The 20,248-nt window shown below is 46.7% G+C and overlaps 1 protein-coding gene across 1 annotated transcript in view; it reads right to left on the minus strand.

Annotated features, from left to right (window-relative positions):
- Nucleotides 1-13,578: 13,578 nt before the first annotated feature.
- Nucleotides 13,579-20,248, minus strand: part of ARNT2 (aryl hydrocarbon receptor nuclear translocator 2) — a 119,748-nt gene continuing 113,078 nt past the window's right edge. The window contains exon 19 of the mRNA XM_044438818.1: nucleotides 13,579-19,561. Within this exon, the coding sequence (XP_044294753.1) occupies nucleotides 19,463-19,561 (99 nt within the window). The 3' untranslated portion in view covers nucleotides 13,579-19,462. The remainder of the gene's footprint in view (nucleotides 19,562-20,248) is intronic.

The raw sequence follows: 20,248 nt of genomic DNA on the forward strand, positions 1-20,248 counted from the left end.
TGGCCCCCACTCCAGCACCCCAGTCACAACATCAGTCTGACTCTACTTCATATGAAGTTGCTTTATCCCAGGCCAGGCCTAGTCAAGCGACACACACAGCTCTTCTCCAGCACCTCACTTCTGCTGCCCATCTTCCAGCATCTGCTGTCTGAGGGACCCCCCTTCCCTTCCCTTCCCTTCCCTTCCCTTCCCTTCCCTTCCCTTCCCGTCCCGTCCCGTCCCGTCCCGTCCCGTCCCGTCCCGTCCCGTCCCGTCCCGTCCCGTCCCTTCCAACATGAGCCAGCACTGTGACACAGCAGTCAAGAGGGCAAAAGCCACCCTTGCTTGGATAGCCAGAAGCGTGGCTTCTAGATCGAGAGAGGTATTACTGCCACTCTATACTACTCTGGTGCACCCACAGCTGGAGTATTGTGTTAAATTCTGGCTATTACAAGAGGGATATAGCCAGGTTGGAATCGGTGCAGTAAAGTGCCACTAGGATGGTGGCCGGTTTGCACGGTAAGCCATATGAGGAGATACTGAGGGAGCTGGGGCTTTTCAGCCTTGAGAGGAGACTCAGAAGGGATCTGTTAGCAACATACAGGTACATGAGGGGGTGCCATGCAGAGGTGGGGCATGACCTTTTTTCCCCTGCAGTGGAGGGTAGGACACATTCCAATGGAGCAAAGTTCAGGGAACCAAGATTTAGGGTGGATGCCAGGAAGTACTTCCTGACAGGACCCCAAGGGTATGGAACGGGCTTCCGTGGGAGGTGGATGAAGCCCCATCGGTGATGGTGTTTATGGATAGGCTGGACATGCACATGGTAGGCTTGCCATGAGTGGAGCAGGCTGGAGCTGGGGGTCAGACTAGATGGCGTGGGAGGCCCCTTCTGACTCACTCAGTTTCTATGTTTCTAATAATAGGGTGGGCTTGATTTGCTTGAACTGGTGGGCAGCATCTCTTTGAAATTCCAGGCAGCTGGAAGAGTTTTTCCAGCTCTTCCTGGAGATACCAGGAGCTGATCCTGGAGCTTCTACATGTGCAGCGTGTGTCCTACCACTGAGATGCAGCTCCTCCCAGAGTGGTTTGTTCTCTATATGACTGAACACACCTGCTCATTCACTTCAACAGCAGCACCTCTTTCAGGTCGTTGCACCCCAGTTCTGGTCTAGAAGGCGAGAGGAAGGTTCCTTTTCCCTCCCACCACAGTTGTGGTGACTAGGTCTGGAATGCAGCCAAGGCAAGACCACGGCAGCAGGCATTCTGTTGGGGGAAAACTGATGTAATTAGTGACCACTTTGTGATTCTATATTTGCTGTGGTTTCATGTTTGCTTTGTAAGTTTTAATACTGGGCTGGTTGCAACCATCTGAGGTTGCTCCTCGCCCTTCCTCAGCACTGCTTGCTTAATAGGCAGAGAGCCAGCGATCAGGTAGGTGGCACATTCTCTTCCCCACCATCCCCGTTGTCTAGGCCAGGGCAAGAGATGTGTGGACAAGCAGGTTGCAATGGGGAAGTGGAAGGGCAACTCCTTCTGTTAGTTGCCCCCTGCTGGGGTGTAGTCCTTCAGCAGGTGCCCAACCATTTCAACTTCTGGCACCAGCCATGCCTTAAGAAAAGAAGAGAGTTTCATAAACAACAGGTCAAACCTGGTTAGTTTACCCAAGTTATCATTAAGAATAACTATGGTTTAGGGTTCTGAAATAACAGCTCAACTGCAGTTAGTTTAAAACTCAAGGCAAAGCTATAATGTCCTCTTTGTGGCTAGGCTGGAGGAAGAAAAAGGCTTGCTCTTGTAACCTGAGCCATAGTTTAATGTTTTATCTGAATAAGTCCAGTGTTAAGCCATGTTGAAGGGGAGATGGTCTCCAGTCTGAAAAGCGGGATGAACAAACATATGCATTTAACTTTTTTAGCAGTTTACACTTACATATGCATGTATTTTGTATGTTGGCATTTTTATATTATGGTTTGTAGCTTTTGTGAAACATCCAGAAAGCACTGGCTACTGGGCTGTATGGAAATAACTGAAAAATGGTAAGAGGACATACTTGTAAAAGGCACATCAACTAAGCAATCCCACACATTTACTCAGAAGTAAGCCCGAGTTCAATAAGACTTCCTCCCTACTGCAGCCCAAAATCACTTTCAGAGCAATAGGAGTGGTAGAAAATGAAATGCTTGTAGCAGTGGGGGTGAATGAAATTGCTTCAAGCTGGATGCTGCATCCTTCCAGTCTGAATCAATTTACTGAAATTAATGTTAGCACTGCTTCATAATTTAGTTGCCATTACAACAACTTACTAAGAAACTCCCAGAGGATCATTCACGGATTTCAATGCTCGGCTTCTCAGCATAGGTCTTCTCCACTAAGGATGTCGATGACTTCAGCTATTATTCCAGTATTGGCACTGGAAGCATTAAAAATGGACAGGAAGTACAGGGGATCTCTTGCGTAACACGGAGGGTGTTGGCTCGCTCCATTTATCCTGAAAACTGGATTTACTGATGGGCACAAAACCACAGTTCACAGAGGAAGAGAATAATTGACGCATATATGTTCATTGGAAGGGTAGTCACCTAAATAAACAGTTTAATTTTTAGGAAGAAGAGTCTGTTGGACGTCACAACACAAGGATATTAGTCATCCTGATTCTGTAAGTTTTGGAGATTAAGACTGCTGACATCCACCGCCTGCCCCGACCAGAGGGATTTATTGAAAGAACTTTGCCCTGGGTAGGGCCATGTCATTTGTTCCATTCAAATGAAGGGAAGAGATTACCATTTGATTGCAGCTTTGAAGAGGCAATATTTTTAAAGGTGCAAAGTGAACATGATGCAGTCTTGCTGACACCATCTGCATGTGGGTTATGGGAAGGAAGGTCAAGAAAGCAAAAAAGAAAAGGATGGGTGGAAACACGAACCCTTTTGCTTCCCCAGTGGAACAGCTTCATTCAGTGGAGCTAGGGATAGGTTTTAAACCATTTCCCCTTCCATTTTTTTTTATGCACAGCCTACAATTGCTTGTGATAAGCTTGTAGCATGATCAGATCAAGAGTCAGTTCTGCATGAAGTATGGCTAAAACTAGTGGCTTATCAGAATGGAACATAATTAAACTTGGAAACAGGAAATTGAGATTATAATTTGCTTGTTTTTAGAGATTCAGAATTGGGGTGGCTAGTCAGCAGGTGTGTAATCATTGCCTTTTTCACCAGAACAGTTTTTGCCTGCTTTCAGGCAAAAAGCCTACCAAACCCCTTTGATGAGAAGCAGGCAGTGAGACAAAAGAGGACCAGCTCTACCATTAGAGTGAGATGTACCTAATTTGAGGCATCTTGAAAAGGAAGCACATTTATTTATAAATAAAGCCATAAATAATAAATAAATGGTTAGCTAGGAGGAAGCAAATATTACTTATTCCCATGAGCATGAAGTTGCTGCAAAGTGAGTGAGCTTAAAACATAAAATTATGGCTTTGAAATCAGGCTCGACAAACATTCTAACATATAAGGAATCTGGAGGCAGTTACAAAGCAAGAAGTGGGGTTGGTACCCTACTTGCTGTTAGCTGTGTTCTTCACAACCCAAGTAAAATAATAGGCTGTTAAAAACCATCTCCTCACATTCAGCATGGACCAGGTTCAGACAACCCAATAACTGGAACTCAAGGCGTTGGATTGTGTGTTACTGTTGAAAAACAGGTGATGACGTTGCCTGAACCCATGTGGCCAAATAAAAGCAGGTTGCTTACCTGTAACTGATGTTCTTCGAGTGGCCATCTGTGCAGTCACACATATGGGTGCTGTGCCTGCGCAGTGCCTTTGGCCGGAGATTACGAGCTAACGGTTTTTTGGCAGGAAAGCTCCGCTCCCCCTCCCCCATGGCCTATAAAGAGTGGAGCGTCCACCATTTTGTTCAGTCTTTGACGACCAAACGTACGCCCCCATGTGGAAAAAATATTCCTACTGTAAATGATATCGGTACCAAGAAAAAATGGAAACGTTCGGTACCAATGAAAATGTCCACTCACCGACACCGAGCGGGGCTGGCGGGTGGGTTGTGTGACTGCACAGATGGCCACTCGAAGAACATCAGTTACAGGTAAGCAACCTGCTTTTCTTCGTCGTGGCCTCTGTGCATCACACATATGGGTAGATTAACAAGCTTACCATAATGGAGGAGGGGAGGTGTCCTCAACGAAGAACAGATGAAAGAACGGCTCTGCCAAAGGAGCAATCTTGTTGAGCCCGAACGTCTAAACGATAATGTTTGGCGAAAGTGCAAGGGTTCGCCCAAGTAGCAGCCTGACATACATCATCAATCGATACTCCTGATGCGAAGGCAGAGGAGGCAGCAACAGCCCTAGTCGAATGGCTTCGAGGAGCTGTGGGTAAGTCAATCTTAGCCAGTTGGTAAGACAAAGTGATGGTATGGACTATCCACTTAGAAAGCCTCTGCGGAGTGACAGGAGTGCCTTGATCTCTGGTAGCATATTTAACGAAAAGTCTATTTGAATGCCGAATAGATTCCGTCCTAGATCTGTAGAAGGCTAAACAGCGCCGAACGTCAAGTGAGTGCAATGATCTCTCTAGCGGAGTCGACAGAGACGGAAAGAAGGCCGGTAAATTGATATCTTGTCCCATATGAAAGGGAGTGGACACCTTTGCGAGAAAAGATGGATCGAGCCGCAGGACGACCTTTTCTCTATGAAAGTTGAGGTAAGGTGGGTCTACGCGGAAAGCGCAGAGCTCACTGGCCCTTTGGGCCGAGGTAACCGCTACTAGAAACACTGTCTTCCACGAAACAAGACGTAAATCTATTGTTGCTAACGGTTCGAAAGGAGCTCTTGTAAGTGCTTGCAAAACAACAGAGAGACTCCGGGTAGGCATTACTGACCTGATCGATGGATTCAGATTATAAAGCCCCTTCAGAAACCTCTTAATAATAGGTTGAGAAAAGATGGACTATCGTTCCAGCATGCCACGATGATAGGCGACTGCCGCTGTATACACCTTAATCGAAGATGGTTTCAGTCCAGAGTGGTGTAGTTCTAAGAGGAACTGAAGAATTTGGTGTATCGATGATGTAAGTGGAGAGAACGAACGAGACTCGGCAAAGGTGGAAAATCTTCTTCATTTAGCTGCATAAGACTTCTGTGTGGAAGGCTTTAGAGTGGAATCCAAGATGTGATGAATATCCGGATGCAAGGTTGTCGGATTCAGTGGAACAATTGTCGGATCCGACAGTGCTGGTGGATCGAAAGAGGAAGCAACGTTGACTCCAGTGGATTCGAAGGTTCTGAATGCAGCGGATTCGAGGGCAGGATTCGAACCACTTGAAGTTGCTGTCGGTACAGATGTAGCAAAATTAACTATCGGATTCGCCACGCTGTTAGTTTCAATGACAGTATATCTGGATGGCGAAGCACACCGTCCTGCTGGGTTATGAGGTACGGAAGCAGTGGAAGATGAAGGTATTCCCCGTGAGAGATGTCGAGCAATGTGGCAAACCAAGGTTGGCGTGACCACCAAGGGGTAATCAGTATCCCCATGGCCCGATCGTATACAATCTTCGCTATGACTCTCATCACAAAAGGAATCGGTGGGAAGGCGTAGAAATTCAGGTTGTTCCATGGGATCATGAAGGTGTCCCCTAGGGATTCGCACTTGATCCCCGCTCTCGAACAGAAAGTCTCACACACCTTATTCCGCTGGGTGGCGAACAAGTCCATGTCGGGAAACCCCCAGCGATGGAAAAGATGGTTGCGTGTCTGAGGATCTAGTTTCCATTCGTGAGAGGTAAGTATGCGCCTGCTGAGAAGGTCCACTTCCACATTGTCCGTACCAGCCAGATGGACTGCCATTAGTGTAATGTCTCTTGGAATGCACCAGTCCCAGATCTGCATAGAAAGTCTGGCCAGAGTCGGAGATTTCGTCCCACCTTGTTTGTTCAGATAAAAGACGGTGGCTATGTTGTCCGACATTATCTGAAAGACCCGATGTTGAAGAACATCCTCGAAAGAGCGTAGGGCTTTGAATACCGCCAAGAGCTCCAGGAAGTTGATATGATTCGTGGATTCTTGATGAGTCCACGTGCCCTGGGTATACAGGCCGGAGCATACCGCGTCGGTACCGATGGTTATTGATAGGCATCGGGGCCTGAAGGGGACCCCAACAGTCAAATTGGCCAGGACCAACCACCATAGGAGAGAGTGGAGCACTGAGGATGGAACTCGGAGCAACTTTGACGGTGGATCTCTCTGTGGATGGAACACTTTGTTGAGAAATAGCTGCAAAGGATGAAGTCGAAGTCTGGCGTGTGGTACCACAGCAACGGAGGAAGCCATATGACCTAGAAGCCTCTGGATGGACTTCGCTGGAACCGTCCCGTCTCGTCGCATTCGATGGATGTGGCGAGCGAGAGTCGGTTGTCTGTCCTGAGGGAGGAAGTCCTTTTCCAACGTCGAATCCAAGTGGGCTCTGATGATTGTAAGCTTCTGTACCGGAAGAAGAGAAGATTTCTCGGTATTAATGCAGAGGCCCAGATTGTCCAATAAGGCACAGGTAATATGAATGGAAGTGAGGAGTGCTTTCCTAGACCTGGAGACCTGGAGCCAGTCATCAAGGTAAGGATAAGCTTGTATGCCTTGGAGGCGTAGGAAAGCGCAGACAGGGGCCATGCATTTAGTGAACACTCGGAGCGGTGGCCAAACCGAAGGGTAGAACCATAAATTCGTACAAATCGGAAGCAACAGCAAAACGAAGGAAACACCTATAATTGGGATGGATCACAATATGGAAATAGGCGTCCTTCAAGTCCAATGAAGCGAACCAGTCCTCTTTCCTTAGCAGTGGCAAAATATTTTGGAGGGTGGTCATTCGAAACTTTTTCGTCACGATGAATCGATTCAGATTACGTAAGTCCAAAATCGGATGTAAGCCACCATCCCACTTGGGGACCATAAAGTATCTGGAGTAGAATCTGTGAGGTCCGTCATGTTGAGTTATTTGACGAATCGCTCCTTTACGAAGAAGTTGTTGTATTTCATCAAGCAGTACCAGCGAGCATGATGTAAACTGGATCGGACTCGATGGGGGAACAATGTCGAATTCTATCCAATAGCCGTGCTGTGTGATGGACAATACCCACCGGTCAGATGTAATGGACTCCCAAATGGGGAGTCGGCTTCGCAGCCGGTCCCCAGATGAGAGGGGGGTGGGTAAAGGATAGGTTAGAGGAATGGTTCGCCCATCCCGTCAACACTGCCTCCTGTTGTCATATCGGCGGCGGCCCTGTTGGTAGCATTGTTGGGGCTGTTGGCGGTGGCATTGTTGTTGCTGCTGCCTGTGCTGAGGCTGTTGCCTGGATTGGTAAGGCTGTCTATAGGGCGGATGGGTCCATGCCCACTTATGCCTTGGTTGCGACTGGAGCTCCATCCGTCGGGCCGTCATGCGGGATTCATGGAGTTTTTTGAGTTTATGATCCGTCTTGGAATGGAAAAGCCCGGACCCGTCAAAGGGCATTTCCTCAATTTGGCGCTTAGTCTCTTCCAGGAGGTTGGCACTTCTCAGCCATGCATGCCTGTGGAGAGAGACAGCATCTACCAAGGCTCTTGAGTTGGTGTCCACATGGTGCCTGGCTGTGGACAACTGCTGAATGGCGACCTGCATTGCCTCTTTTATTAGCACCTTGGCCAGGTCGCCCTGGTGGTCTGGGAGGGCCGAGACAACGTTGTGGAGGCGTTGCATTATAAAGTACTGGTACCTCGCCAACGTCGCCTTGTAATTCAAAAGACGCAGCCCCAGGCCTGAAGCTGCGTAGACTCTCCTGGCCAGGGAGTTGATCTTACGGCCCTCCTTATCCCGCGGAGCAGTGTGGCCTTTTGCCTCTCTACCCTGGGAGGACTCCACCACGACCGAGTTCGGCTTGGGGTGGCGGAGGAGGAATGGGATGTCCTTCTCCCAAACCCGGTACATGGATTCGTACCTCCGCAAAGTGGGTTGAGTGTGAGAAGGTAAGTTCTAGGGTTGCGTCATCGCCTGCCATAGGGTGGTAATCAAAGGCAGGACAATCGAGGTGGACTGCTCCCCGCGGACGACGTCATAAAATTTGTCCGTCGAAGGTCCCAAACGCTGGACAGCGTCGATATCCAGGGATTGGACAAGCCGGGACATCAGCTCTGCGAAGGAGACATGGGACTTGTCTGGTGACACAGGGCCCTGGGAGGTCACAGCGACGTCGGAAGAGGTGGAATCGACGTCTGAGTCATCAGAGTCTGCACCATAATACGAGGGAGCCGAAGAGGAGGACTCCACCGGCAAGACGGACCGGCTACTTTCATCCCAAGGAATCGGGGACGCGCGCCTCGGATCCAACGACAGCGGGTGGTCGCGGGAGGGTGGTGGGGACCGATCCCTTGGTGCGGGATAGTACCCGGTAGAGTATGGCTCGCCCCAGGATGGATAGTAGGAGCGATGCCATCCCTCGGATCGCTGCTCCCTCGAGTGGCTCCTGTGGACCCTAGGCGGGGATATGACCACATCCGCCTCCGTTGTGGTCATGGGCATAGGCGTGGGTGACCTAGCCCTGGGGGAGAGTCTTGAATTTCCCCATCAGAAATTGACCCCCGCTGAAGAGTTGGCAGCGGCTCGGTGGGAAGGTCGGCCATACGTTGAGGGGACCCTTGGGGGGTAACCCTCATAGCTGCCTGGAGTACTGGCTTGGGTGGGGTCAGTACAGTAGCTGCCACCGGTACCAAGGCAGCCGTCGAACCTGAGTCACGGTGCCGTGGGCGCTCCGGGTCCTTCGACTTCTGGGTCGGTTTCGGAGGCTTCTCTTTCCTGGCCTTCTTTGCTGATTTCTCGGTATCAGCATGTTTGCGCTTCTCACGCTTCTTTTTCGGAGAAGTGGGTGGAGCCCTCATGGTAGACGCGCCTTCGTCCGAAGGGTGTGAGGGCGGGACCACTATGGTAGGGCCAGGCTTTGGAGCGACAACAAGTAGGTCAGACTGCATGAGAGCCCGATCCCACAGGAGCCTCCGGAGGCGGTTCTCACGATTTTTCCTGGCCTGCTTAGAGAAGGCCAGGCAGTGAGAGCACTTGTCGGTCCTATGCTCCTCCCCCAGGCAGAGGAGGCATAGGTCATGCGGGTCAGATGGAGACATCTTCGACCTGCATTCCGCGCATTTGCAGAAAGCCGCTCGCTGCGCCATCGCAAGAAATGGGAAAAAAGAAGACAGTGCAGAGGGTAAGAATATATTTTTGGTTTTTTTTTTTTTTTATAGAAGATCAAAAGAAAGGTAGAACGATAGAACTACAGAACTAACAAGAACTATAGAGACAATGAGAACTAACAGGGATATAATAACTGGGAGAATAATAGAGAAGAGTACTATACGAGTAACGATCAGAGCGATAGTCGAAAGCGGCACGAGACACAGCGAACGGTGGTCACAAAGACTGAACAAAATGGCGGACGCTCTGCTCTTTATAGGCTATCGGGGAGGGGGAGCGGAGCTTTCCCGCCAAAAAACCATTAGCTTGTAATCTCCAGCCAAAGGCACTGTGCAGGCACAGCACCCATATGTGTGATGCACAGAGGCCACGACGAAGAACTACTTATTTAATTTTTATACCACTCAATAGCCAAAGTTCTCTGGGCAGTTTACAACACCAAATTCAAAAGATTAAATTAGCTTAAACAAGGTAAATCTTAAGACCTGCTTAAGCAGCAAAACAAGCCCCAGTAAGCTAATTAAATGCCTTGTGGTAGAGGACAGTCTTAATCTGACACTGAAATGATACTTAGGTTGGGACCAGGCAGGCCTCGGTGGGAAGCACATTCCATTATAGTTTGTTGATCATAAACAATCTAGCATTCTCAACCCAGTTCACAACAAGAAACCACGGGCTCTCTTCATGGGTTGTGATTAACAAACCATGGTTTGTTAGCATGGCAGCATTCATGCCATAATCCATGTGTCAATGTGAACCCATTATAATTATAGGGTCTAAATTTGCTGGTACAGTGCCCCATTTACTGTTCTGCTTCATAGAAAATAACCCAGTCACCAGGTTTTCCCCTCCCTTCACCTATGGCCAAGATGGGAAACCTCCAAAACCTCCAGCTGGGACATGGGAGGGCTAAGCAAAGTCAGTTTTATGGGAGCATCTCTGAGCTGCGGCTTTCCTGAGTTGAGCAGTATTGTAAGGGTACGAGAGAGCAGTGAAGGGAGAGTTAAACGTGCTGCCCAGCATAGCTGTGAGTGCTATGTGCATGAGTGGGACGCCAAAGGAGGAGAGCAGTGGCGTCCCCACCTCCAAATGTGGCCCTTTTGATGGAAAAGATCCCCCATCCCTGGACTAGGAGAGATCCTGCTGTAGCTTCTGTTTTGAACCCTGCAGGCAAGCTGCATAGACCTCTGCTGTGATGCCAGCACCTCCATGAGCCCAAATTCAGCAGTCAGTTTTAACATAGAATACAATAGACATAAGAGATGAAGATTGCTTGTTCCTGGAAGAAATATGGCTAAGCTGGAATAGGTTTTCCCCATTACTTTGGAAAACAACCAGTTGTCCATTTACAAATATCTAACCACCATTCATACTTGGACACTTAACCACAATGGAAAGTCCAAGCTGAAGAAAATGTGATCTTTGCTAAAGTGATGAATTAAGAGGGGGAAAAGTCAAAACAACACTGCATAGTTTATTTGAAAGACCACAATGAACCTGGGATGGAATTTCTGAAAAGTGCTACCCATCCCAAAGAAAATGATGCACGGATGTCCTAATTAAAGAAAGATGAACGCAATCGCTTGCCAGGACTCCAATGAAGAAAAGTTCCAATTCACAACAGCTTTTTGGCCATGGAGTATCTTTCATTTTATTTTCTCATTCTTGTTTCTTCCTTGGTCTTTCTACCAAACACTACATTTATTTGAATAGGTCATTTAATGAAGGAAAATGAGTCAGCCACTTTTTGCAAGGTCAGGAAGTATGTAAACGTAAAAAGAAATTTATTTGAGGAGAATTTGCGTGAAAAATTTCCACTGTTGCAAAATACCTTCATTTCCATCATATTACCGTTTCCTCATTGATGGAAAAAACTGCTTGAAGGTGTCAAAAAGAAAACTCATTTTAAGGTGTATGTGGTACCTGCCATCAATGTCATTTGCCCCATTTCAGCTTTCAAGCATGCAATTTAAGAAGGGTGCTAAAAATCCACCAAGAAATATGCATAAAGCTGTCAGTCATCAGGTTTGAAAGTTCAGCACCATGTAGGTGGGCTATTAGAATGGGACCTTCCTACCTGATGGTCACCCACCCTGCTCAGAAGGGCAATGAGTTGTCTGGGTTCAGACAACATGCCAAACTCATGGGTTGTTGTTGAAACTGGGTTCCTGTGTTGTCTGAACCTGCTGCACTAACAATTCACAGCATGTTAACATGACTCCATTAAGAGTCCCAGTGGGTTGTTGGGTTGTGATCTGTGGTCTGTTCACTACAGCTTTTGCCTACATTAAAACCGGAATATAAAAGTAGAGGTAACATGCACTAACAAGCCTCATAAAACCTTTGCAGAATTAATTTGGAGCCAGTTTTGACAGCATTGCTGAATTAAGTGGTAAAAGCTTTTAATTGTAATGTTATGGTGTATTTATTCATTCTTGTTTTATTTTATATTGCTGGTGCATTGTCAACATGGGGTGTGTTTGTGACAGAAGAAGCATTCCTGAAAGCTGAAAGATGGCCCCAGTTGTGGTTAATGTAAGCCACAATTTTTTATCTTCTGTGCTCTTTCATTCTCCAATTTGGGTCTTCATATCTCCAAGGGTGTTTGGCATGGATGGGGAAGAGAGGAGAGACATGAAGAGCTCTGATATCTTTAAAAAAACTGCTCTTGTGATATTTACACAGCTGCTCAGCTACTGTTAAAAACCCTTTCCCATGAAACACTTACATGCCCTGGAGGCCAAGGGGCCACACCAGACAGAGCTAAGGAGTTCTTAGGAACCTGGCAGGACTCCAGTGAAATCTGCCACAGCCATCTGTCTCTTGGCTGCCTTTTAAAGCAGCTGGGAGCCACTGGGCCAATTTTCCACAATGCCCAGGGCTGTCACTATTGGGGGAATATGGGACATGAAAATGGCTCCCAGACAGTCCAGGAAGAACAGCATTCCCGCATCCATTGGCCAGTGCAGGAAAAGCTGTTCTAATGCTTGCTTTTCTCTTCCCATCACATTCCCCTTTCCTTTTATGTTGTATCAGACTGTGAGCCTACATAGGGGCTGTTTATTTTTTAATATCTGTAATGGTGTTTAGAATATTTTAGAATAAAAATGCCAGGAAATGTGCTGGAGGTGGGACTATCTGACCTGTTAGCCGGGAACAGCTATGAATAACCAGGCCACTTCACGAGGCACAGATGGGATGATGGGACATGGGTAAAATTTTCTGGCTGCCACTGACAGAAATGTATTCCTTTTTAATTGTTATTTTAAAAATGAATATTTTAATGGTCAACAGTCACTTTTTATTTATTTAATTTATATTTTCTGGTTATTTGTTATTTATTATATTGATATGGTTGTTTTATTGTGTGTGTGTTTTAATGATTGTAAGCCGTCCTGGGATGCCATGCATAAGGGATTGCATATAAAAGTATTTAAATAAATAAATTCTCTACTGCACTTTGTTAATTGGGAGGGATGACTAGGATAGATCTGGTAAAACCTCCTGCCCTCAATACCAGCTCTAGGTCAAACACAGATCGTTTGGACAACTCCAAGAGATCAAGGATCGAATGCATGATGTTCTTTGGTCTTCTCCTAAGATTTCTGCTTTAGATCATGAGGTGCTCCTAAGAGGTTAATCTATTTCCACCAAAATTACCATTTTGGATTAGCTGTCTCCAGGAAATATGCCTTCAGTTTCTCTCTCCTTGCTCTACCCTGCCTTATTTAAATACAAGCTGTCCATTAATATTATCTTCTTCTATATATAACCTCAGAGTTCCATTTTTAGTGATGCTGCTGGTGACTAATGGGAGGAGGGCCTTCTGAATGGTTCCTCTGCTGAGATGGTATGCCCTCTTTGCAAGACGTGTGCTTGGTCTCTTAATGGTTGCCTCTTGGAAATGTATGAAAACAGAATTCTTTTGTTTCTACAGCTTTCAAGTAGTTTTCTGGATAAAGTACAACCTTTAATTTTAATTTGGTTCTTGTTTTAGGATTCCAAGTTGTTGTGTGATGCTTTTACACTGCAAATTGATTTGTAATTTTTTTTTTTGAAATACAGCATAAAAAACTTGCAAGTAAATAACATAATGGTACAATCTTTGCTTGGAGGTAAATCCCAGTAAAGTCAGTCAATAAAACCAAAGATCTAGCTACCCCTAGCCTTTCACACTGGAGCTCAAAGTGGTCTTCTTGACATGAAGGCAGTAATAACAGTTTGCATTTTTCAACCATTCATGTTGTTTTCAAGTTTTAATGTGATTTTAGCACATATATTTATCTATGTCATTATATACCACCTCGGTGAAAGTTGTGAAAAAGCTGTATAGCCATATATTAAATTAATTGATGAATGCATAGTGATGCATTATTATTTTAATGAAATTTTAAAAGGCATGTTATTAATTATACAGACACACAAAACTGGTTTTGCTAGAGAGAACACTGAGAAATACAAAATACATTTTTCTCCACAACACAGTTCCACATGGACATGAAGGAGCTCCAACAGATGTGGGCACAAACAATAAGAAAAGTCATTAAAACCCCCCAAACATTTGTACTTATTTCTCAGGTGGGGGTTACAGTAAGAGTGTGCAATACAGAACCAATGCCAAGCACTGTCAGGTTTCAGTGGGAGAAACTTAATTGATAGAAAGCATCCTGCCAGAGCTAAGATGGCTGATTTCTGTGGGGGAGAAGGTTGCTAACATTTGGATTTCCAAAATCTTGCCCCCTTGGCCCCCACTTAGGAAGGGTGGGGGGCATAGCCAGCGTAAAGCCTGGCAGAGAATGGAGGCATCTGAAGGAATCTGGCAGATCAGAGGTGGGGGCAGGACAGGATCTACTGGCCAGATTCAGAGCCAAGAGAGAACGGGGGTAGATGGTAGGTGTAGCCAGCTAAGGAGGACTGAGGCAGGTCACGGAAGAGCCAACCAGAATCTCACATTTACTGGGTACCAGCAAATGTTTTTATTTAAAACAGTTCCGGCTCATTTCCAACATTCAAAGAGGCATACAATATTTTCTATGCAGCATAAAACAAGATTTAATAATCAGAGAAGCTACCCCTATCCCCTAAAAGCCTGCCAAAAGCTTGAAGGCCATATTGAAAGTGGCTAGAGGTGGGATTCTCCTAAAGGTGGGCTTTCACATCTTAAGGCACCTAAAACATTCACTTAACTCTCTCCCTGTTGAAATCAAGGGGAATTCAAAATGCTCTGGGTTTGCTTAGACTGGGATTAACAGTATTAAAAGTGCTTAAGTTTGGCTGGATCCCACCTGGAGTCACTATAAGCCAACTGGCTTGTGTCCACCCAGCAAATCAGTCTGACTATTTAAGATACATCTGTTCCCATAATCTTAGCAAAGCACCCCTATTTCACCCCTAGCCTATCCATATCTAGCAACACCTTCCTCTATCCCTACAGCCTGAACAGCTAAAACCCCACTCTGGTGCTTTTCTTTTTAATCCAAAGACAGCCTCGAAAACAAACTTACCAGCTCTAAAAATTGACTCATTGAGTATTTTCCAAGCCAGCAAAATCAGGCTCAGGCAGTATGGCATGGATAATTATGTGGCTGTCCAACTTCTGCAGAGGAAAAATGATGTATGTAAAACCACCGGCTGTAGTAAATAATAAATCCAACGCTGCTATTAATCTTATACTAGAAATTAATTAGGAGCTTTAAAAAGGTTGATTGGTGAAATGCTTCCCTAATTCCATGCTGTATTTTCAAGCAAAGAAAGACAACCAATGCAAATACGGACATGGGGAGTGAAATGGTACATGGTACCAAGGTACATACATACAAGCTATGATGAACCTGGGGCGACTGCTGAAAGTGGCTCCCTTGAGCCAAGTTTGCATCTTCTCATCTGTAAAGCAAAGGATCACTTCTCCCTGGTTATATTGCCATATGGACTATTTGTTTATTTGTCATTGGTTAAAGTTGGCTGGAATGGGGAAGCACGTAAGTAGGGGAGTCACTATATTGGCATGCATATAAGTTTTGTTATATGCATCGAATTACAGGGAAATGGAAGAGAAGCTAATCAGGGATGCTGTTTTTGGTGGCAGTCCCGTGACAGGAGTAATATGCAAGCCTTCCCCTGAGTCACTTCAACAGTAGCAGCATCTTAACTTTGTGCATGACGGGAGGCACTGAGATAAGCTAGCATCGAATTAGAACTTGCCTCTTTCTGGAAGCCAACAGTCTGCAGCTGTTATGGCAAAGTTGTATGTAGATTTTTGTTGCTGCTGAAATTATTTAAACAAAACATTCTCCCCCTTTTTACTTTACTAAGCAATGTTATGGACATGAGTCACCTCCAAGATAATACAGAGTCTGAAGCTGCTTTGCGCAGAAGTGTTATTGTTAATGTTCTATTAACAGACAGAATCACAACTACAAGATGTGGAGATGTTTGCTACAGTTTAGCTGGCTTTGAAAAGGGATCTGGCAGATTAATGGAGGACAGATCTACCAGTTGACCATCAACAATGATAGCTAAGTAAACCTCCATGCTCAGGGATATTCTATTTCTAAATACTAGAGGCTAGGGGTGTCTTTGCCTTGCCTGTAGGCTGCCCAGAAGCATCTGGCTGGTTACAGCTAGAAAAAGGATTCTGAACTGTATGGACGTTTGGTCTGATCTAGCAAGGATATTCTTTTGTCCTCCTCTACTCTGCCATGCGGAAACAAGATGCAACTTTGCAGCGACGAGGACAAGCACTTGTATTCTGCATCCGTATTTTAGTATTGTCTTTGAAAAACAGTACATCATCTTTGACAGCATGGATCAAGGTGCATTGGTGGATGAAGCCCAAGGACTAAAACAAGAAGCACGGCAGAAGGAAAGCAAGGCTAAGAATGGGAGGTGGTTGAAGCCCCATCGGTGAGGTTGTTTAAAGAAAGGCTGGACAGGCACATGGTAGGCATGCCATGAACAGAGCCGGCTAGAGCCGGAGGTCAGACTAGATGGCCCGGGAGACCCCTTCTGACTCGCTGTTTCTCTGTTCTGCCCAGCATTCCAATGTTTGTTATATGCATAGACATTTCTACACAGGGTGACATTCAGGCAAATGCTTCGGACTCCAACTCCCATCGTGCGAGGCATCATGTTGGGGAAGGCTGCTAAACAAGTAATCTTTTGTTACTCATGCTATCAGCCCGCAGTAGAGGTCCTGTGGTGAAGCCCTGAAATGTGTGGACTGGAGCAAGGCATCAGGCTGGTTCAGGGTTGCTAAGCATGCGAGGGACAAGCATGATGTGAGCAGTGAGCACAGGGGGATGCACACTGTAGCTCAGCTGGAGCTATTCTTTCCCCTCAGAAAGGGAATGGACGAGCCCATGGCCCAGATCTAAGTGTCGGAACTGCTCACAGATAATGCCCATGGCTCACTGGTCTTGTGGAATGATGTTTGCATGCAGGTAAAAAGTGTGAACTGTCCCGTCGGCTTGGGTTCGTAAGCTCTCTGCAATATTGCTTTCTTTCCCAGGTACACCTTCCCTTCTTGTGGACTTCATTTCTACATGGCAAAAGAAAAACCAAGCACATGCTCTTGTGCACACATCCACACTCACACCCAGGAATTCACTTCATACAACACCAGATATACAGACAGTACTAAAGTGTACACACATTCAAGTTTAGCTGAGTTAAAATGAGACTTGAAGGCCTTAGAGCCTTTTTTGTATCAGAAAGGACTAAGTCATAGTTACATACTTTACATTCAAACTGGCCTAAAATGACCACAAAAAGTACATTTTGAAGCTGGATAATGAGGCATGGAAAGGGGAGCAGTGAGCAAGGGTGGAACCTCTCAAGATTTCAGGCCCCCAGCAGGCACCTACAGGCTCCTTCTCCATGGGAAGCAGGTGAGCTATGCGGTCTCTTGCCCGTTCTCAAAGAATACTGGCCACATGGAGAACCTTTCCCTAAAGATCAAGCCCTCCCAACCTACAATGTCTTTTCCCAGAAGTGCATCCCATTGAAGTGCGGATTCTCACCATCATTTCAGCGAAGAATGGCTCGACTGAGTGGAATTCGCTACATGAGCCAGTCTTTGTGGACCTGTCACAGCACAGTGACCTGGTGGGCCTCTGGAGCAATGTGCCATCTGCTTCTGTCAGCACCAGCAAGAATGTCAGCTCCAGGAGTGACCGGTCACACCTCTTCCACACTCCTCCACAATGCCTCATGCTCAAGGGTCAAAAGAGTGAGAGCTGCTAAGCCCTGAGAGAGCCAGCCCGTTGCTCATGGCCCGGAGTGCAGTGAAATTTTACCTGGCCTTCCAAGTGGCACTGCAAAGAGTTAAGTTAGCTCTCAGAAATGGTTGTCCATAGCTTGAAACCTAGACAATCATGACAGGATCAGGTCTTGTGGCAAAATGCCACTGGAGAACAGAGGTATTTCCCAAAAGTCCGAAGCTGACCATGCCGTTCTAGGATGAAGCCTGCCAAGGCCCAGGACCAACCCCACAACTGAGAGGTTTCCAAGTGCCCCGACTGGCAGGAAGAGTCTGGCCCAGTTCCTACACCCTCACAAGTGGGGCCACCCACCTTGGATCCTGCCCCCATCCCCCTGATCTCCACCAGGCACCCTGGCTTTCTGCCTACAAGCAGCAGATCTCACCTGTTCTGGGGAGCAGAGGTGCTCTGGAGAGCATCTCCCAACTAGCGCTTCACCGCCCAGATCCTCACTACCTAGAAGAAGCCTGCAAGGGCAGCAAAGGACTCCAGGCCTTTAAGAAAACAAGTCAGATGTGCAGAGGTGGAGCTCCCCAGAGGACTCTCCTGGCCTGCCTCCTCAGCCAGTGCAGGAGTAACTGGTCTTACCTGGCTGCAAGATGGCTCCCCATGATGCTGAACTGGAGCCTGCAGCCCGTGAGTCAGAGATGCATGTAGTTCTGACCCTGCCCTGCTTCAGCTGCTGCCAAGCTGCATCCCCTTGCATGTGCTGCCACCTAGCAGGGATGATCCAATCCAGGATGGAGCAGGGCATCGTTTCTGTAATCTGGGACGGACACTCGCTGCTCCTTGGCTTGGCTCTCACAAGATTCAGCATACAGAAACTAGACAGGTTCACAGTCCCAGGGAGCCTCCCATCTGAAGCAGTTCATGGGCCAAGCTGAAATCTACTTGCTTCACACACCCAGAGCATCATGCTGAAATGAAAGCAGGTATCAGAGGTGCTGAATCTCTTTCAGACTGGAGGCTGAATTTACTTATGGAGAACCTCTTGGGGGTGCATTCCAGGGGGCCAAAGGCAAAGGGAGTGAGCACCCTAAAATTCAGCATTTCTAAAGTTCTTCCTGCCAGTAATTAAGAGAGGCGGTTTTAACCTTTTAGAATGGAGGGAAAATTGCACAAAAATCAGGCACCACCAAACTACTGGTGGAAACAGGGTATGGATGGAGGAAGTAGAGGTGTGACCAGGTGAAGGAGGCTGGTGTTCTAGGAATCCTTGGAGGCCAAACTGGAACTCCAGGGAGGCAGAAATTCAACACCCCTGATATACATGAATGCAATAAACCTTCCTCAATCCGTTGAGATCAGACTAGTCCTCTCTGACTGACAGCATCTCTCCTAGGCCAGCGATCTGTTTCCCAGCCTTGCTAACTAAAATTCCTTAGGCTGGAGATGCAACAGGCCGCCAGACTTAACCCACTAAAGGTGCCATCCTATGCATGTTCAGACAGGAATGAAGTCCCCGTGCTGGCTGGCGAATGCTGGGAGTTGCTGGACTTCTTTCTGCCCACATATGCATAGGATTACTTCCTAAGCCACCCTCGGCTAAGTCCCACTGAAATCGAGAGGATTTTATTTTTCAAGTAGTAGGCAAAGGACTGGAGTGCCTGTTAGTTTTCATCACCTATTTACACAAACAACTTTATAAGGGAAAGTTAGAAATGGTTCACATTCAAACGTTAAATGCTCAGAGCAAGTTCACAGTCAAAGTGCCTCCTTCCCTCCCGCCCCACGACCTCTACAGCAAAATGGGAATGTAATACAAAAATGAGTGCCTACAAGAACACCGGCCAGTTGGTGTTCCTTAATTCATTAGAACTTGCATGGTCAACATTTGGACGGAGAGCAAGTCATTTTCAGAAATATGTGAATGGAGGCTTCGTGTATAATAGCTTCTATGATAAAGTTACACAGAAAAAGCAAAGCCCAACTACACTGGTATTTTCCCCTTCCAGAAACATTATTTTCAAGGTTATCTAGCTAGATAAATTTACTCAGAAAATGGGGGGAACATGCCCAAATCAGCAAAATCTTCAATGTTGTAATTGCCAGTTCCCTGTGTTGGATCCCCCGGAATGGGTAGCATATCCTGCAAGATTAAACAAAAAAAAGGGGAAGGTAAACATGGCTTTTCTTGTATGCTCCTCTTGGATGTAACCTGTTTTTCCTGCTATTCCTGTAAAGCAGAGCTGCCCTTCTTCCTTAAGTGTGGAGCACTAATTGCAAGGACAGCAGAACAGACTGGGAGAGAGAGAAAGAGGTTGCACTTTAAGTATGCACACTGCATGCAAAACCTGGAATCGTGCACAAGAAGAGGCACCCTCAGGCAGCAGCGGCAGCTTTAGCAGCCCAGTTCATACATGCCCTCCCTTCCCCTTCCCGCACAAAGCCAGGCAGCTATGATCTGCCCTTTTAACATTTTCCCAGAATGCTTTGTAGCAACCAACATGGCCACATCTCTGGGAAATTTAAAATGGTGTTTCAAAGTCACTTGCCAGTGCCAGCCAAACCCATGGCTGGATGGGGTAGAAGGCATACCCTGCCAAGGCAGGAGAGTCCCCATAGAAGGTGCTTTGCAAGACCCTTCCCTAAGCTGCAGCCAGGCTGGCAAGTTCCTCGGATTTTATTCTGCTCTCTCCCTACAACTCCTCTTCGCACCCCGAGCACAACGGAGATCCACCACTGAAATTGGGCCAGACTGATCTGCCTTGTTTCACCAGCGGGAGCATGGCTTTGGTCCTGTCCATTTTCTACCCTGGCAAGTGTATTTGTATCA

The sequence above is a fragment of the Varanus komodoensis genome, unplaced genomic scaffold, assembly GCF_004798865.1.
Source record: "Varanus komodoensis strain SLA01 unplaced genomic scaffold, ASM479886v1 scaffold33, whole genome shotgun sequence".
Lineage (NCBI taxonomy): Eukaryota > Metazoa > Chordata > Lepidosauria > Squamata > Varanidae > Varanus > Varanus komodoensis.